The following is an 11,727-nucleotide window of genomic DNA, read 5'->3' as shown; positions in this document are numbered from 1 at the left end:
GTCGCCGATGGAGCCGCCCGGCTGGAGGATGAGCTGATGTCACCGATGGTTGTCGAAGTTGTCACAAAAGCAAGCTCATCCTTACGTTCGAGTTTGAGGATCGTGTTTTTTTGTTGTTTTGCTCCAAAAACAGCGATACGGATGGAAATATGTGCGATGATAATATGTTGCTGAATTTGTGATCCATGAGTGAGGTGATAAGTTGAATACGAAACTGTAGATCATTTTCCTGACGCAGATAATTTTCTCGCCTCTCTGAATGAACTGAATCTAGCTTTACTGAAGAAACGTAAGGCTAAGGAAATCTAAGTAAACTTTCGAATTACGGAGGATGCGTTTCGTTCTAAACATGGTTTATGATACAAAATAGAATCCTTTAGTATTTAGTACATTTATCTTTAGAACATCTCCATGATCTCAAGCAGGCGTTGGAATTAGCTTGTGACTTATATCTAAAAGTAACCCAGTCTACTGAACTGAACATAAATTACTAGCTTCGTATTGTAATATTGTTGTTGAGATGCAACACGGCAACAAATCATTTAAACAATACATTTCAACCGGCTCCAAGGACCCACTGTCCGGCAGAGACAGAAGCATATTTTATGTATTTATTAAATAATTCCCGTAAGTAGCGCCTAATCCGGTCGTTCAATAAATTAAAAGCTTTAATTTAATTTATCGAACCCAAAGCAAGCCGGTCGGCCAGGGCTTAGCGTTGTGGCCACATTCGTGTTACCTCCAGTGAATCCGACGGTAAAGGCACAACTTTTTTCCCCACCTATACGATCCGAGCGGTTCTATTCCGGACACATCCGCAGTGATTTAATTTGTTAATTAGAAACGCAAACATATCATGCCACCATGGACAGTTTCCGGGTGCCTGGAGCATGGCAGAACGGTTTCATAAATCCACCCGTCGTCGTTATCGTTGTCTTCTTCGGGAAAACTCCCGTCATTTCCCGGGCGGTTGATTCACCCGTCGGTCTCTGACCAGCCGGGGAAAAACTCAACCGTATCCCCATCGAACGTCGAGGGGTTCCGTTCGAGTGCCGTCGGTTTTCCACGAGCGAGAATGGATGGTGTTTCTGTGTGTGTGTGTGTGTGGGATGGCAGAGAATTTAAGAGGCGGTGAAATGATAAAGCTACACAGGGGTCCACGCAGCATAATCTTCTCGTTGTTCGCACAAACTTTACTTAATAAATCTCGGTGCTAGGCGCCCTCGGTGCGAAGGGCTGGACTACGATGTGCCTTCACCTCATGGGGATCAGGACAATTGTTGCTTGCGCGTGGCGCGTTCCCCTTTTTTCAGTCGCTTTAGCCATCATACGCAAGGGTTTGCGGTTGCGGATCGGCTCGGGCAAACAAAGACAGTTTTCCAGTGTCTTGCCAGCGAAAAGTTGTTTTTTTCGCAAACAACCGCGTGGGTGGGCGCATGAGGTCGACAGGATGGCTGCGAAAAATGTGTCATCGTTCATGTGAGTGAAAATCTGTCGCAATGATGTGCGACGTGCCCAGCGCCAGTGTTGCCAGCGTTCAGGCGGAATTTATTGTAATGTGATAAAGTTTGAGCTGGTTGCTTGGATGCATGCTTTGCTGGTGTGTTTGGGGTTTTTTTAGCTGTTTGGATTTGATCGTTTCTATCTATCTTTGTAACGCCTTGAGACCATGATGATCTAGTAAAATTGTGGGGTAAAATATACAAAGAAAAGAGCTGAACTAATACTATTGATGCTGAATAGCTTCAGGGCTTTTTAGCTTATATCTTGTTTGTAATCTTGAAATTGAAACAAATGGTTAAATTTGTACATGTAATTTTATAATTATTTATTTAGCGACGGCCAGGCCGTATCAAGATTTGTAGAATTGTTTCTTAACTGAAAGGCATTTCCTCCTAACAGCCGCTGTAAGCCTTATCCCGGGCTGACTCGGTTACATGCAATTTCAAATGTTACAATTTCTACAGCAACATGTTACAACTTTAATAATTGAGAACACCGCAAAATCAGCAGTTCTACTTTTAGTTGATGCATGTTAAAGCATGCTCTCTTTATCAGTTATGTAATTTTCACTTAAAGTTTCATTGAAAGTATTTTTCCAATTCCAACACTAGTAAAGTGGAGTATGCAAATTTTCTCCCCACCAAAAAAACACTGAACCACGTTCATTTCGTTCCATTAAATAGACATAAAAAAGCGTCTTCACTAAGCATTTCCAAATCCACTCCGTGGACACTTTGCCCAGAGCGGCCTTCTGATGCATTCGAAACCTACGATGCGGTAACATTTCCATATTTCCACCAAGGAAGAACACAGAAACCGCTCAGCGTACTTGGCAGCGCTTTGGATCGCAAAGCAACCAAAAACGACCAGCCCATTTCGGCCGACCCAACCGGAACAGACTGCGCGCTGGGAAGCGCGTACCGACTTGTCCAAAAACGGATGCCAAAAACCAAAATCCGAGACGACATATGTCGAACCCGGGTGCCCCCAAAACGTCAGCCAGTTCGCTCCACTAATGCGCCAAACGCATCGCTCGAATCTCGTGCCCGGGAGAAATGTCCCCATCCGACGGGAAAAACCCGTGCTCGCGGTTGGCCCGATTTGCGAGATTGGAAATTTCGTTTTTAATAATTTAAAGTGGCCCATCGTTCATCGCGCGACCACCACCGACCCCGAATCGGGCCGGCCAGCCCACACATGATAAACTATAATTTTGATATATGAAATCTGCCACCGACCCGTGCGAGAAGGGCGCAAATGTTTTCCACGCGGAAAAACTGTTCTCGAGCGGGCGCGGTAAAGCAATGGTGGTGGTGTTTGTGGGGCGTTGCAAGTTTTTATCGCCCAAATGGTAAACAAGAAAGCATATTCTCCATCAGGGAAATTGGCAGCTCAGCACATGGCGCGAGTGCGGGTGCCTTTCCGATCGAGCGTTTTTCGTCGTTCGCCGTTTTCCCTGGCCATGGTTGTTGTGTTAATTCGCACACATTGCCTCCGGGCGCCTCGCCAGTGTGTCAATGTTTGCTCGGGACGGGAATCTCCGCCTGTCGCCGATGCGGAGGGCAATTTCCCGGCAAAATGCGCTTAGAAGTGGAAGCATTTAGCGGATGAAAATTCCCGCGCTCCCCTTGGGGTTGGACTCGGGGATTGAGCAAAAAATATGAAGTGCTAATAGGATATCGCGCCTGGTACTCGGAAGCTGATTGACGGGTAATAGAGTGATGCGAAGGGCTCCGTGGCAAAGGGACGAAATACAAATATATACACACACACACGCAAGCTCTTCACGACAATGTGCTCACTGTTTGCCGACGAGCGAGGAGTTCGGTTGCAAATAGGAAACGCAAATATTAGCTACTGAGACGGCGGCCGAACGGTAGCAAAGTTTACTCACATGGCTGACATCTTGCAGTGGTTGAGATCGAGTAAAGGGAACCCTCCCGGAAGATAGACCGTTCATCTTTTAATCCTAGGCTTGAGGGAGGAAATTGGACCATCGGGGTTCTTTCCGTATGTCGAGCTTTCATCTTTTAATCAGGCGTTAAAGCAAAGGCGTTTCGACGTTCTTATTGCAAATTTTTACTGCCGTGGAAAAGTACGAGCAGTGAGTAGGCCATGAAAAGATATTTATTTCATTTTTATGCTGTAATAAAATCATAAATGGAGCTATTTAAAAATGTTCCAATTTTCTTCAATTATTCCAACAAATAGTTTATTTCAAAAAAGGCTATAATAATCACTCTATATTTAAATTAAAAGACGAGGAATACATTTCCATAAATGTAACCAAAGAATCATAATAAATAAATAAACACATCTTTACACGATAAAGATTATGATATTGATTAAAGCCATTGCGGTGTACAAATACAGTATGAAAGGTGATCCCTTAATTTTATCTTCTTCCCAAAACCTTACGTCCTCTTTTAGTGTAAATTTGAAGCTTTCAACTTCCGTCTACACGCTCCTCCCTTCAAAACTTCAAAACTATCGCATTGATAAATGAACCAAACGGACTCCAGATTAATAGCGCACTCGCGGCATCGTTCCGGTCCGGTACTTAACTGTTCATTGAATAGGAATTAATACGCACGCATTCTTCGGTGGGTTGAGTGGCGAGACGAGCAAAAAAAAAGAAGCCAACTCTCGAGAATCGTCGCGAGCAAGATAAACCCACAAGACGAACGGATGATTTATGAACCCCGCCGAAGGAAGCGTCCCGTCCCGAAGGACGAAAATGTGCGTCCCGTTTTATAATCGAATTTCGGATGCCTCGATAAGTGCAGCCACCCTCGAGGGTGGACGGCATCATTAATAAAAATTATCCATTCCGGTACGATAAGACAACATTTATTAAATACATTTCGTGTTCGACCGTGATTAGTGTGCTCTTGTACGTGTGCATTGTGTGTGTGTGTGTGTGGGTGGGTGTTTGTGTGTTGCACAAAGATTGCATATTGGCTATAATACATCGATGGAATTCGTCTCTCATAGTACGTTCGTGTTAGAACCCAAGCCCTGTTTTCTTTTGTGTCGCTCCCTCGTAGCCAACACAATCGCGCGCGCTTCAAAGTACATTTAATATCACATTTTAATAATTAAAATACATATTTTTTAATTCAACGTTCCCTCCGCATGGCCGCGGCTCGCCCGTACAATGGCCCATCTTTTCTTCCCGCACATGGTGCCGTTCGCCTTCGTCACAGGGGCGACCGATTAAAGCATATTTTAATCACCACCCGGGGCCGGGCCGATGGAAATCGCAACAGATGTTCGCTCACGAAAGCCGACCACCGGCCGGGGAGGCGTGTAGGTGCTGGTGCGGCTGCTGATGATGGTGATGTTGCTGCTGTTGCTGTTGCTGTTGCTGCTGCTGGTGGTGGTGTTGCTGGTGCCGAGAGGACGCCGACGGTGAGCCCTTATGGGCCGACCCGGGTGGTGTCGCCTTCTCGAGCAAATCACCCGCCTTATCCTGGTGTGCGGTCATGTGCCGTGTCAGGTGATGGCGCTCACGGAAACTCTCATTGCACACCGGGCACTTGAGCTTGTCCTCGCGCTTCCGGCGTGCGTGATCGTGCACGTGTTCGCTTTTGTGGTGCGATCGCATGTGATACACGAGATCGCTCGTCATGCGGAAGCTAATGTTGCACTTGGCGCACACGTTTTGCGCCGACAGCGTGAACGTACTCATGGCGGATGGCAGCAGCGTGGACAGGATGGCCGCTGCGGCCGGGTTGCGCATGATACCGTCCACGGACTCGGGTGCGGTGTGGCTCGTGGGTCCACCCGCACCGAAGGGCGGAAGTCCGAAGGGTGGCACACCCGGGAAATAGGGCGTTGGTGGACCGTCGGTTGGTTCCGCCGATGGTGGATGGCCACGGTATAGCATCGGGAGGACGGGTTGAGGTTTGGGGGCGGGCGAGTTGGCTCTTGGACTCGGTCCGGGTGGTCCTGCTGGAGGGCTGCCTGGGCTGGGTGACAGAAAAGGGCCATATTCATACGGCCGAAAGCCACCGGTTTGTGAACCCGATGGACTTAGCGAAACTGGCGGACTAGTTGAAGGGCAACTGTGCCGGTCGGGGCTAAGCGGAGGAAGTGGGGATTCTGTGGTGGCCACCTTCTGGAAGGCGCTGCTTCGTGGTGGCTCCACACCGTCCTGTCCACGACCAAACGCCCCAAAAGGATGCTCGTAGAAACGCGCCCCGGGAGCGAACAGGTACGCGAGTCGTTCCTCACCACCCGGAGGTCCTGTCGGGGCATGCACGAGGGCGGGATGGTGCACAAGGGCCGGGTGGTGTTGGGGGTGGTGATGAGGATGATGCTGGTGGTGATGCGCCAAGGGCATTGGATGACGCGCCGTTACACCGGCCAACACGTCCAAATGAAAGGGTCGTTCGTTGTCAGGCGATCGGATCGGACTAAAACCACCCTTTAGCGAGAGATCCTCGGACTGAGTCGAGTCACTCTCGACGTCGATGGTTGGTGAAGGAGGCGCCGGTGGAGGCTGTCGCTTGGGAGTGCGGCCATGTCGTGCCGCGGCCAGCTTCTCATCCGGTAGCATCAGAAAAGCAACGTCAAAGGACCGCTTGGTACCGGAAGTGGGTGGTTTTCGATCAGCGGCGGATGCAGCCGCAGCCACAGCAGCTGCCGCCGCCATTTTGCTCGCCACGTGGTGCAGCTGATGGTGCTCGTGGTGATCCGAAGCCGACGGTGTGATCTTCACATTCATGCGCGACTGCTTGATGTCCATCGTCATGTTCGCCAGGGCCGGACACACGGCAGAAGAGTGTCCTCGTACTCGCTTCGTTTCTCAGCAACACGCAATGCACTTCCGGGAAAGTCACACTTCACTCCACTCCGGGAAAGTCACTTTTCTCCACCGGGTGACTCACGCTAACGAGCGCAACAACCTGCTCTTACTTAAACTCTCACTTGAACACCAAGCGGGTTTTCCAACCCGCGAACAGTTTCGGCCGTAAAGTAAAACGACCTGTGCCGATGAGCGCTTCCGTACGACTGAACCGTGGCCCGTGTTCTAGTCGTCCTGCCGGACCACCTACGAGGCACGCAAGTTCGCAAGTGCAATGGTAGGCGCTAGCAAACTCGCACACAGTAGGCGAGCATGTGTCACCGACAGAGCGAGAGTGAGAAAGCAAGCGTGTGAGCGAGAGACAGAGTGAGATCATAAAATCAGAAGCATATCGTTCGAAAGGGCGAACCCCACGGTATAAAATGGTGAATCTCGTCCGGCTTTCATCGGAGCGCATGGTTTCCGTTGTCGCCGGCCCCTGGCGCCCTTTTTTGGTGCACGAATCCTTCCCCGAATCCATGCCGTGCGTGCGAAAGGGAGAGAGAGAGAGAGAGAGAGAGTTGCGAGCGCACCGTAATAGTGGTTTCGCTATAATGTACATAAACATAGGGCCCGCCGTGAGGCGCCCTCAGCATAGGGTTGGAAAATATTGTCCCTCATCATTTTCTCGACGCGCGCGCGCTTTTTTTTTATTGTGTTGCTGCTTTTCTTCCGCTCGTGATTCTCGCCCAACAACCTCACCCCGATCCGTTGGTCCTTTTCCATTCCACTTGTCGTCCTGGCCAACGTCCTGGTTGCATGTGTGTACGTGCGCTTATTATGTTCGAACGGTGTGAGAGCGGGATAGCGATTGAAACTAACACCAACGCCAACTAGAATGGAGGTGATTTCTCCACGCAACAACGCAAGCGCACACGCTGGTTCCACTTTTCCAGCAAGGACATTCGAGCCAGTTTTGGGGAGGGATGGCATTCTCTTCCCTTGGACGCCTTTTTTCGACCGATCCCCATGCCTTAACGTCAGCATATTTCTTGCCCACGCGCCTTGTCCACGTATCCTGGACCCGTGATGCCGTGGTATTGGTGAACCGGGTATCTGGGGACCGGTGGGGGAGCGAAAGGACCGCATGTTGAGCAGCTTTTATGTACAATGCTTGGGCATGGGGCGAGCGCGTGTGGCAAGCTGCTGATAAGCGAACTTGGACGAGGGAATTTTCGCTCCCATTTGGGGAAAGCCAAGCGGAATGCGAGGAATGTCCTTTCTCGGGTCCTCTCGTTCCCACGTGGTCGGTTGGCGGAACACAAAATAAGGGTGGAGCATACCTTCGCCGAAGGGTGCAAGCATATTTACGTTGTAAAAAGGATGCCGTTCTGGGGTGGGGTTTTGCTGATGAAAGGGCCACCATTCTGCACTAGCTGGGTGCGTGTGTGTGTGTTGGCTATCGATCGCTTGCATGTGTGCAACGCGAGGATGTGGCCGAGGACACCACTTTTCCACCCGAGTTTCAACCTCCCCTCAATAGGGAGGATCGTGGCGGCGAACGTGCTGGCGCTATTTTATGTTCTAGATCTGTTTCGCTGGTAGTGAAAATGTGGCAAATCGGTGGAAAACATGTTGTTTCGATACATCAACCAGAAGCCAGAAGCCCGAGACGCGGGCTGCAACAGTGAACCTGCTGGGGATGCGCAGGAAAAGCGGGAACACGGCACAAGGGAATTGTGTTGCGTTTTGCAAGGCTCGCAAGGCTTCGTACGCGGGGGCGATCGAGCCGTATTTATTCGACGGTGGTGTCGTTTTTCCACCTATGTATCGCGGTGACACACACCATGACGCTTGGTACGGACCTCTCGGCCGGAAGGATGCTGATGCCGTGGCTGGCATATGAAGCGATAAGAAAGCATGGTTGCACGGACTCGAAGGAAGCACAAGAGTCGGGTACACCGTTGGCGGTTGGATGCTGGACGGCAGATTCAGCACATCTTGCGCATAAGAAATGACGAGCGCGCTCCATTTTGTGGTTTTCCTGGGCACGTTCGTGGCGAATGGGACGACGTGTGCACCGAACAGACGTGCACAGATTTTTCCAACCATAATCTAATAACAATTAGAAAGGACCTTCTTTTTTCCGCCGGTATGGGATGGCGGGAATGAAAGCTCAAGATGGCGGCGGTTTCTTGCCGATATGACGCGGGATTGGGGAGGTTATCGTTATTTTTCGCCATCATATTCAGCTCATGCACTCTCTCTCTTTCACTCTTGTGGTGCGTGCTGGAGGTGGTTGAAACATATTTCGAGTGGAGATGAATTGAATAATACATTACCGTCGATGAGCAAAGGCATCGAATATAGTTCATTGGAGGTTTGAAGCACGCTATTCAACACGAAAAGCCTGACAGATTGTACGGAAGGTTTTACAATTCAGGTACTTGGAGTGAATTATTATTTGCTTTCTTGATCTCTGTGTAATAAGCTCAAAAAAGATTAAATCTTTTCGATCTGCAAGCGTATTCAATCATCTTTTACGATTTTGGCAAACACATAACCCAGAAATGAAATATTTCATTTGAATTCGATACAAGTTTATAGTTCAAATAAGGAGAAACTAATTAGGGAAGATGCTGCAAAAAAGACTCCTCTAGTTCTTTCTGATGCTAAGGAGGGCTTAGGAATAAATTGTACCAATTGAATGATGATTAGCCGATCGCGCTAATTTTTATGCAAATATTTTGTAATAAGCTCTCTTCCTCAAATGAACACATTTGCCTCTCAGAACACCACCGCATCGTGCTAACGACGAGCGAAGTGTCTTTAAATTTGCGCCCTTTAATTGCACACCCTCAGCCCTCGGCCTAAACCATCCCGACCCTTCCAACAATCGGGTCAGCCAGTCAATCAGGCGGCCGTACGAAGTTTAACATCCGTAAAACCGAGTCCATATGGTCGCCGGAAGTGGCACCACTTGATGGCCGAAGGGATGGGCCACGCCAGTTCCGGAGGTGATAAAACAAATCCCCGAACACTCCCCAAAAAACCCCGCAGAATCGCGCACAAACCCGTTCCGAAGGTGGTGGGTGCTGTTTTTTTTTGTTGTTTTACCGCGTGCATGGAAAAAGCGACAGATTTTCCAACCAAAAAAAAACCAGCAAGAAATCAGACCGTCAGAAGCCCGCCAGAGCCGGGGTCGATTATCGGAGGCTCAAGCGCAACCACTAGCGCATATGCTAGGATTTAACTCCGAGAGGAATTCGCTCGCGCGTGTGTGTGTGCGCTTTTTACTTCCCCTCCAACTGGGATTCGCTTTTCCTTTTGTGCAATCCCGAGCGCGGTCCGGGTCCGGGTTAATCACAATTAAAATACCGCAGGGCGATGCGAGGAAAGCGCGAAGAGCGACGCAAACCCAACCCGTGGACGGATTCGGGTCCGTCCGCGCGATCATTAACGAACCCGGTGGTTGCGGAAATCCAGGGGTGCGAGCTTAGGGTTCCGGAGATTCATCATCCCCCTTTCAAAGGTCCGAGGGGCGACTGTGGCGCAAGGAGAGATGATAAAATAAATGCTTTTATAAGCGATTGCGCTCTCTAATTCATGGCTACAGATTACATATGTGTTAACAGAGTGTAACATGTGCGGGTTTCGGCCTTCGACCACCCCATCGCCCACCCAAACTGCACCAACCTGTGTGAGCTTGTGTGTGTGTGTGTGTGTGTGTGTGTGTTCGTAGGTGCAATTATCAGGACCTTCCTGAGGGTTGGCTAAGCTCGGAAAAACCGCACGAGCAGATGATGTGCAATCGTAGGGACACGTTGTCCTTGGGTCTCGTGACAGGTCCAACCATTGCAGGCAGGTTTTTCCTCACCGCCTCCATTTTTTTTCGTTCCTCACCCCCCCACAGTGCACCATTATCAGTTCGGGGTTCGCGTTTGCCGGCCGCAAAGGCTCAGCGGGAAGCATATGGTTTCGATTCGCGGTATGAAAGATGCCCGCGAAGGAAGTGCGAACAGATGGTTGCGGGCCTGTGATCTGCTGTTGCCTGTCAAGGATGGACCGGATGGTCGGGTTTTCGAATCGCTAACGCTAGCAAATAAATCGTGACCTCATCCGGAGGCTGATGGTGCAATGCGGGCTGGTTGAGTTTGGTGGAGGTTAAATTGAACTGAATCATTAGATTGTCTTTACACCTTAGCGTGGAATAATACAGCAATTGAATAATGCACAACCATACTTTCATTGCTTCGAAGGGTTAAAAGTGGCTGGATCTTTAAGCATTACCATGGGCATGTGATAGGTAATATTTTCTTTTAAAAATGAAACGAATAAAATTGAAAGAAAGATCAAACGGTGATCAATATTTGATTTCCTTATGGTCAATACTTTTATAAAACTTAAGCATTGTATGAATCTGGAAGTCTTAATGCAATATTCAAAATCAATTAAAAAACTCTCTTGGAAAACTTTTGTTCGTTTTAAAATTGAATGATAAATGATATAAAATAACCTAATAATGTTTTAGAATGCGGGGAAACAAGTATCTTTCAAGTCCGATTCAATAGTTTTACGTTTTAATCATAGCCTTTAAGTCTAGAAGCGAATAAAATTGAATAGTTGGTGAACACACTACATATTTCATATAACTACATTATTTAAGGTGTCATTTAAACCCTTTTCACATGATTTTTATCAATTTTTTAGATGATCAATGATTATTATTGCGAGGAAAAAAAATCAGAAACCAAACATTTATTTACTCGAACCAAACCATCCTTTGCCCATCCATTTTTGTGCTAGTTGGCGATTGGGAAATCACATCCGACGGGTGTCAGTGCGCTCAACCCTGTTTGCTTTTTCCCAACCGGCACAACCCCTTTTCCAATGCCCGGTGCCTGACAATCTGGCACGTTTTCCCCTATCGAAAAACCGTCCCCCTCGATTTAGCGAGCTAACCGCACGACGCCGAGGCCGAGGACTACGAGGACGATGATGGCACCTGATGAAGTGTTTTATTTACCGATATGCGCGGGGTAAACATTTGGGACACTTTAACATTCGACCCTTTCGTTTGTTTTCTCCCCCACACGCTGAAGGTCATCGCGGTGGTTCAAATGAGTTCCGCTTTGAAGTTGGCTTTGTAACGCCAATAAAAGAAGTCGCGAACGACCGTAAGGCTTCCGGTAAGCGTCCGGAAAGCAATCCACACAAGTTGGTGCTCCTGTGGAAGTGCAGCCGCTAGTCATCGACGCAGGAAACAGTTACATGCTGTCGAGATGCCCGTTGGGCTTTAGCCCATTATTAGCTGCTGTATTGGAGAGTTGAAAAAAAAAACCAAGATGATTAAGAGGACATTGAGTAGCGCCTCGTTGACGATGGGCCGCCGTTAAGGAACGGTTTGAAATCGTTTCAAACACACTCGAGTCGAA

The 11,727-nt window shown here is 48.6% G+C and overlaps 1 protein-coding gene across 1 annotated transcript; it reads right to left on the bottom strand.

Moving 5' to 3' along the window:
- Positions 1 to 4,867: 4,867 nt before the first annotated feature.
- LOC128724742 (basic proline-rich protein) lies at positions 4,868 to 6,259 on the bottom strand (the record flags this gene model as incomplete). The annotated part of the gene is made up of 1 exon (XM_053818463.1): positions 4,868 to 6,259. A coding segment is annotated over exon 1 (1,392 nt), but the record flags the coding sequence as incomplete, so codon positions are not given.
- Between the last annotated feature and the right edge of the window lie 5,468 nt (positions 6,260 to 11,727).

The sequence above is a fragment of the Anopheles nili genome, chromosome 3, assembly GCF_943737925.1.
Source record: "Anopheles nili chromosome 3, idAnoNiliSN_F5_01, whole genome shotgun sequence".
Taxonomy (NCBI): Eukaryota; Metazoa; Arthropoda; class Insecta; order Diptera; family Culicidae; genus Anopheles; species Anopheles nili.
The sequence above is the reverse complement of the archived record's forward strand: the minus strand, read 5'-3'. Positions and strand labels throughout refer to the sequence as shown.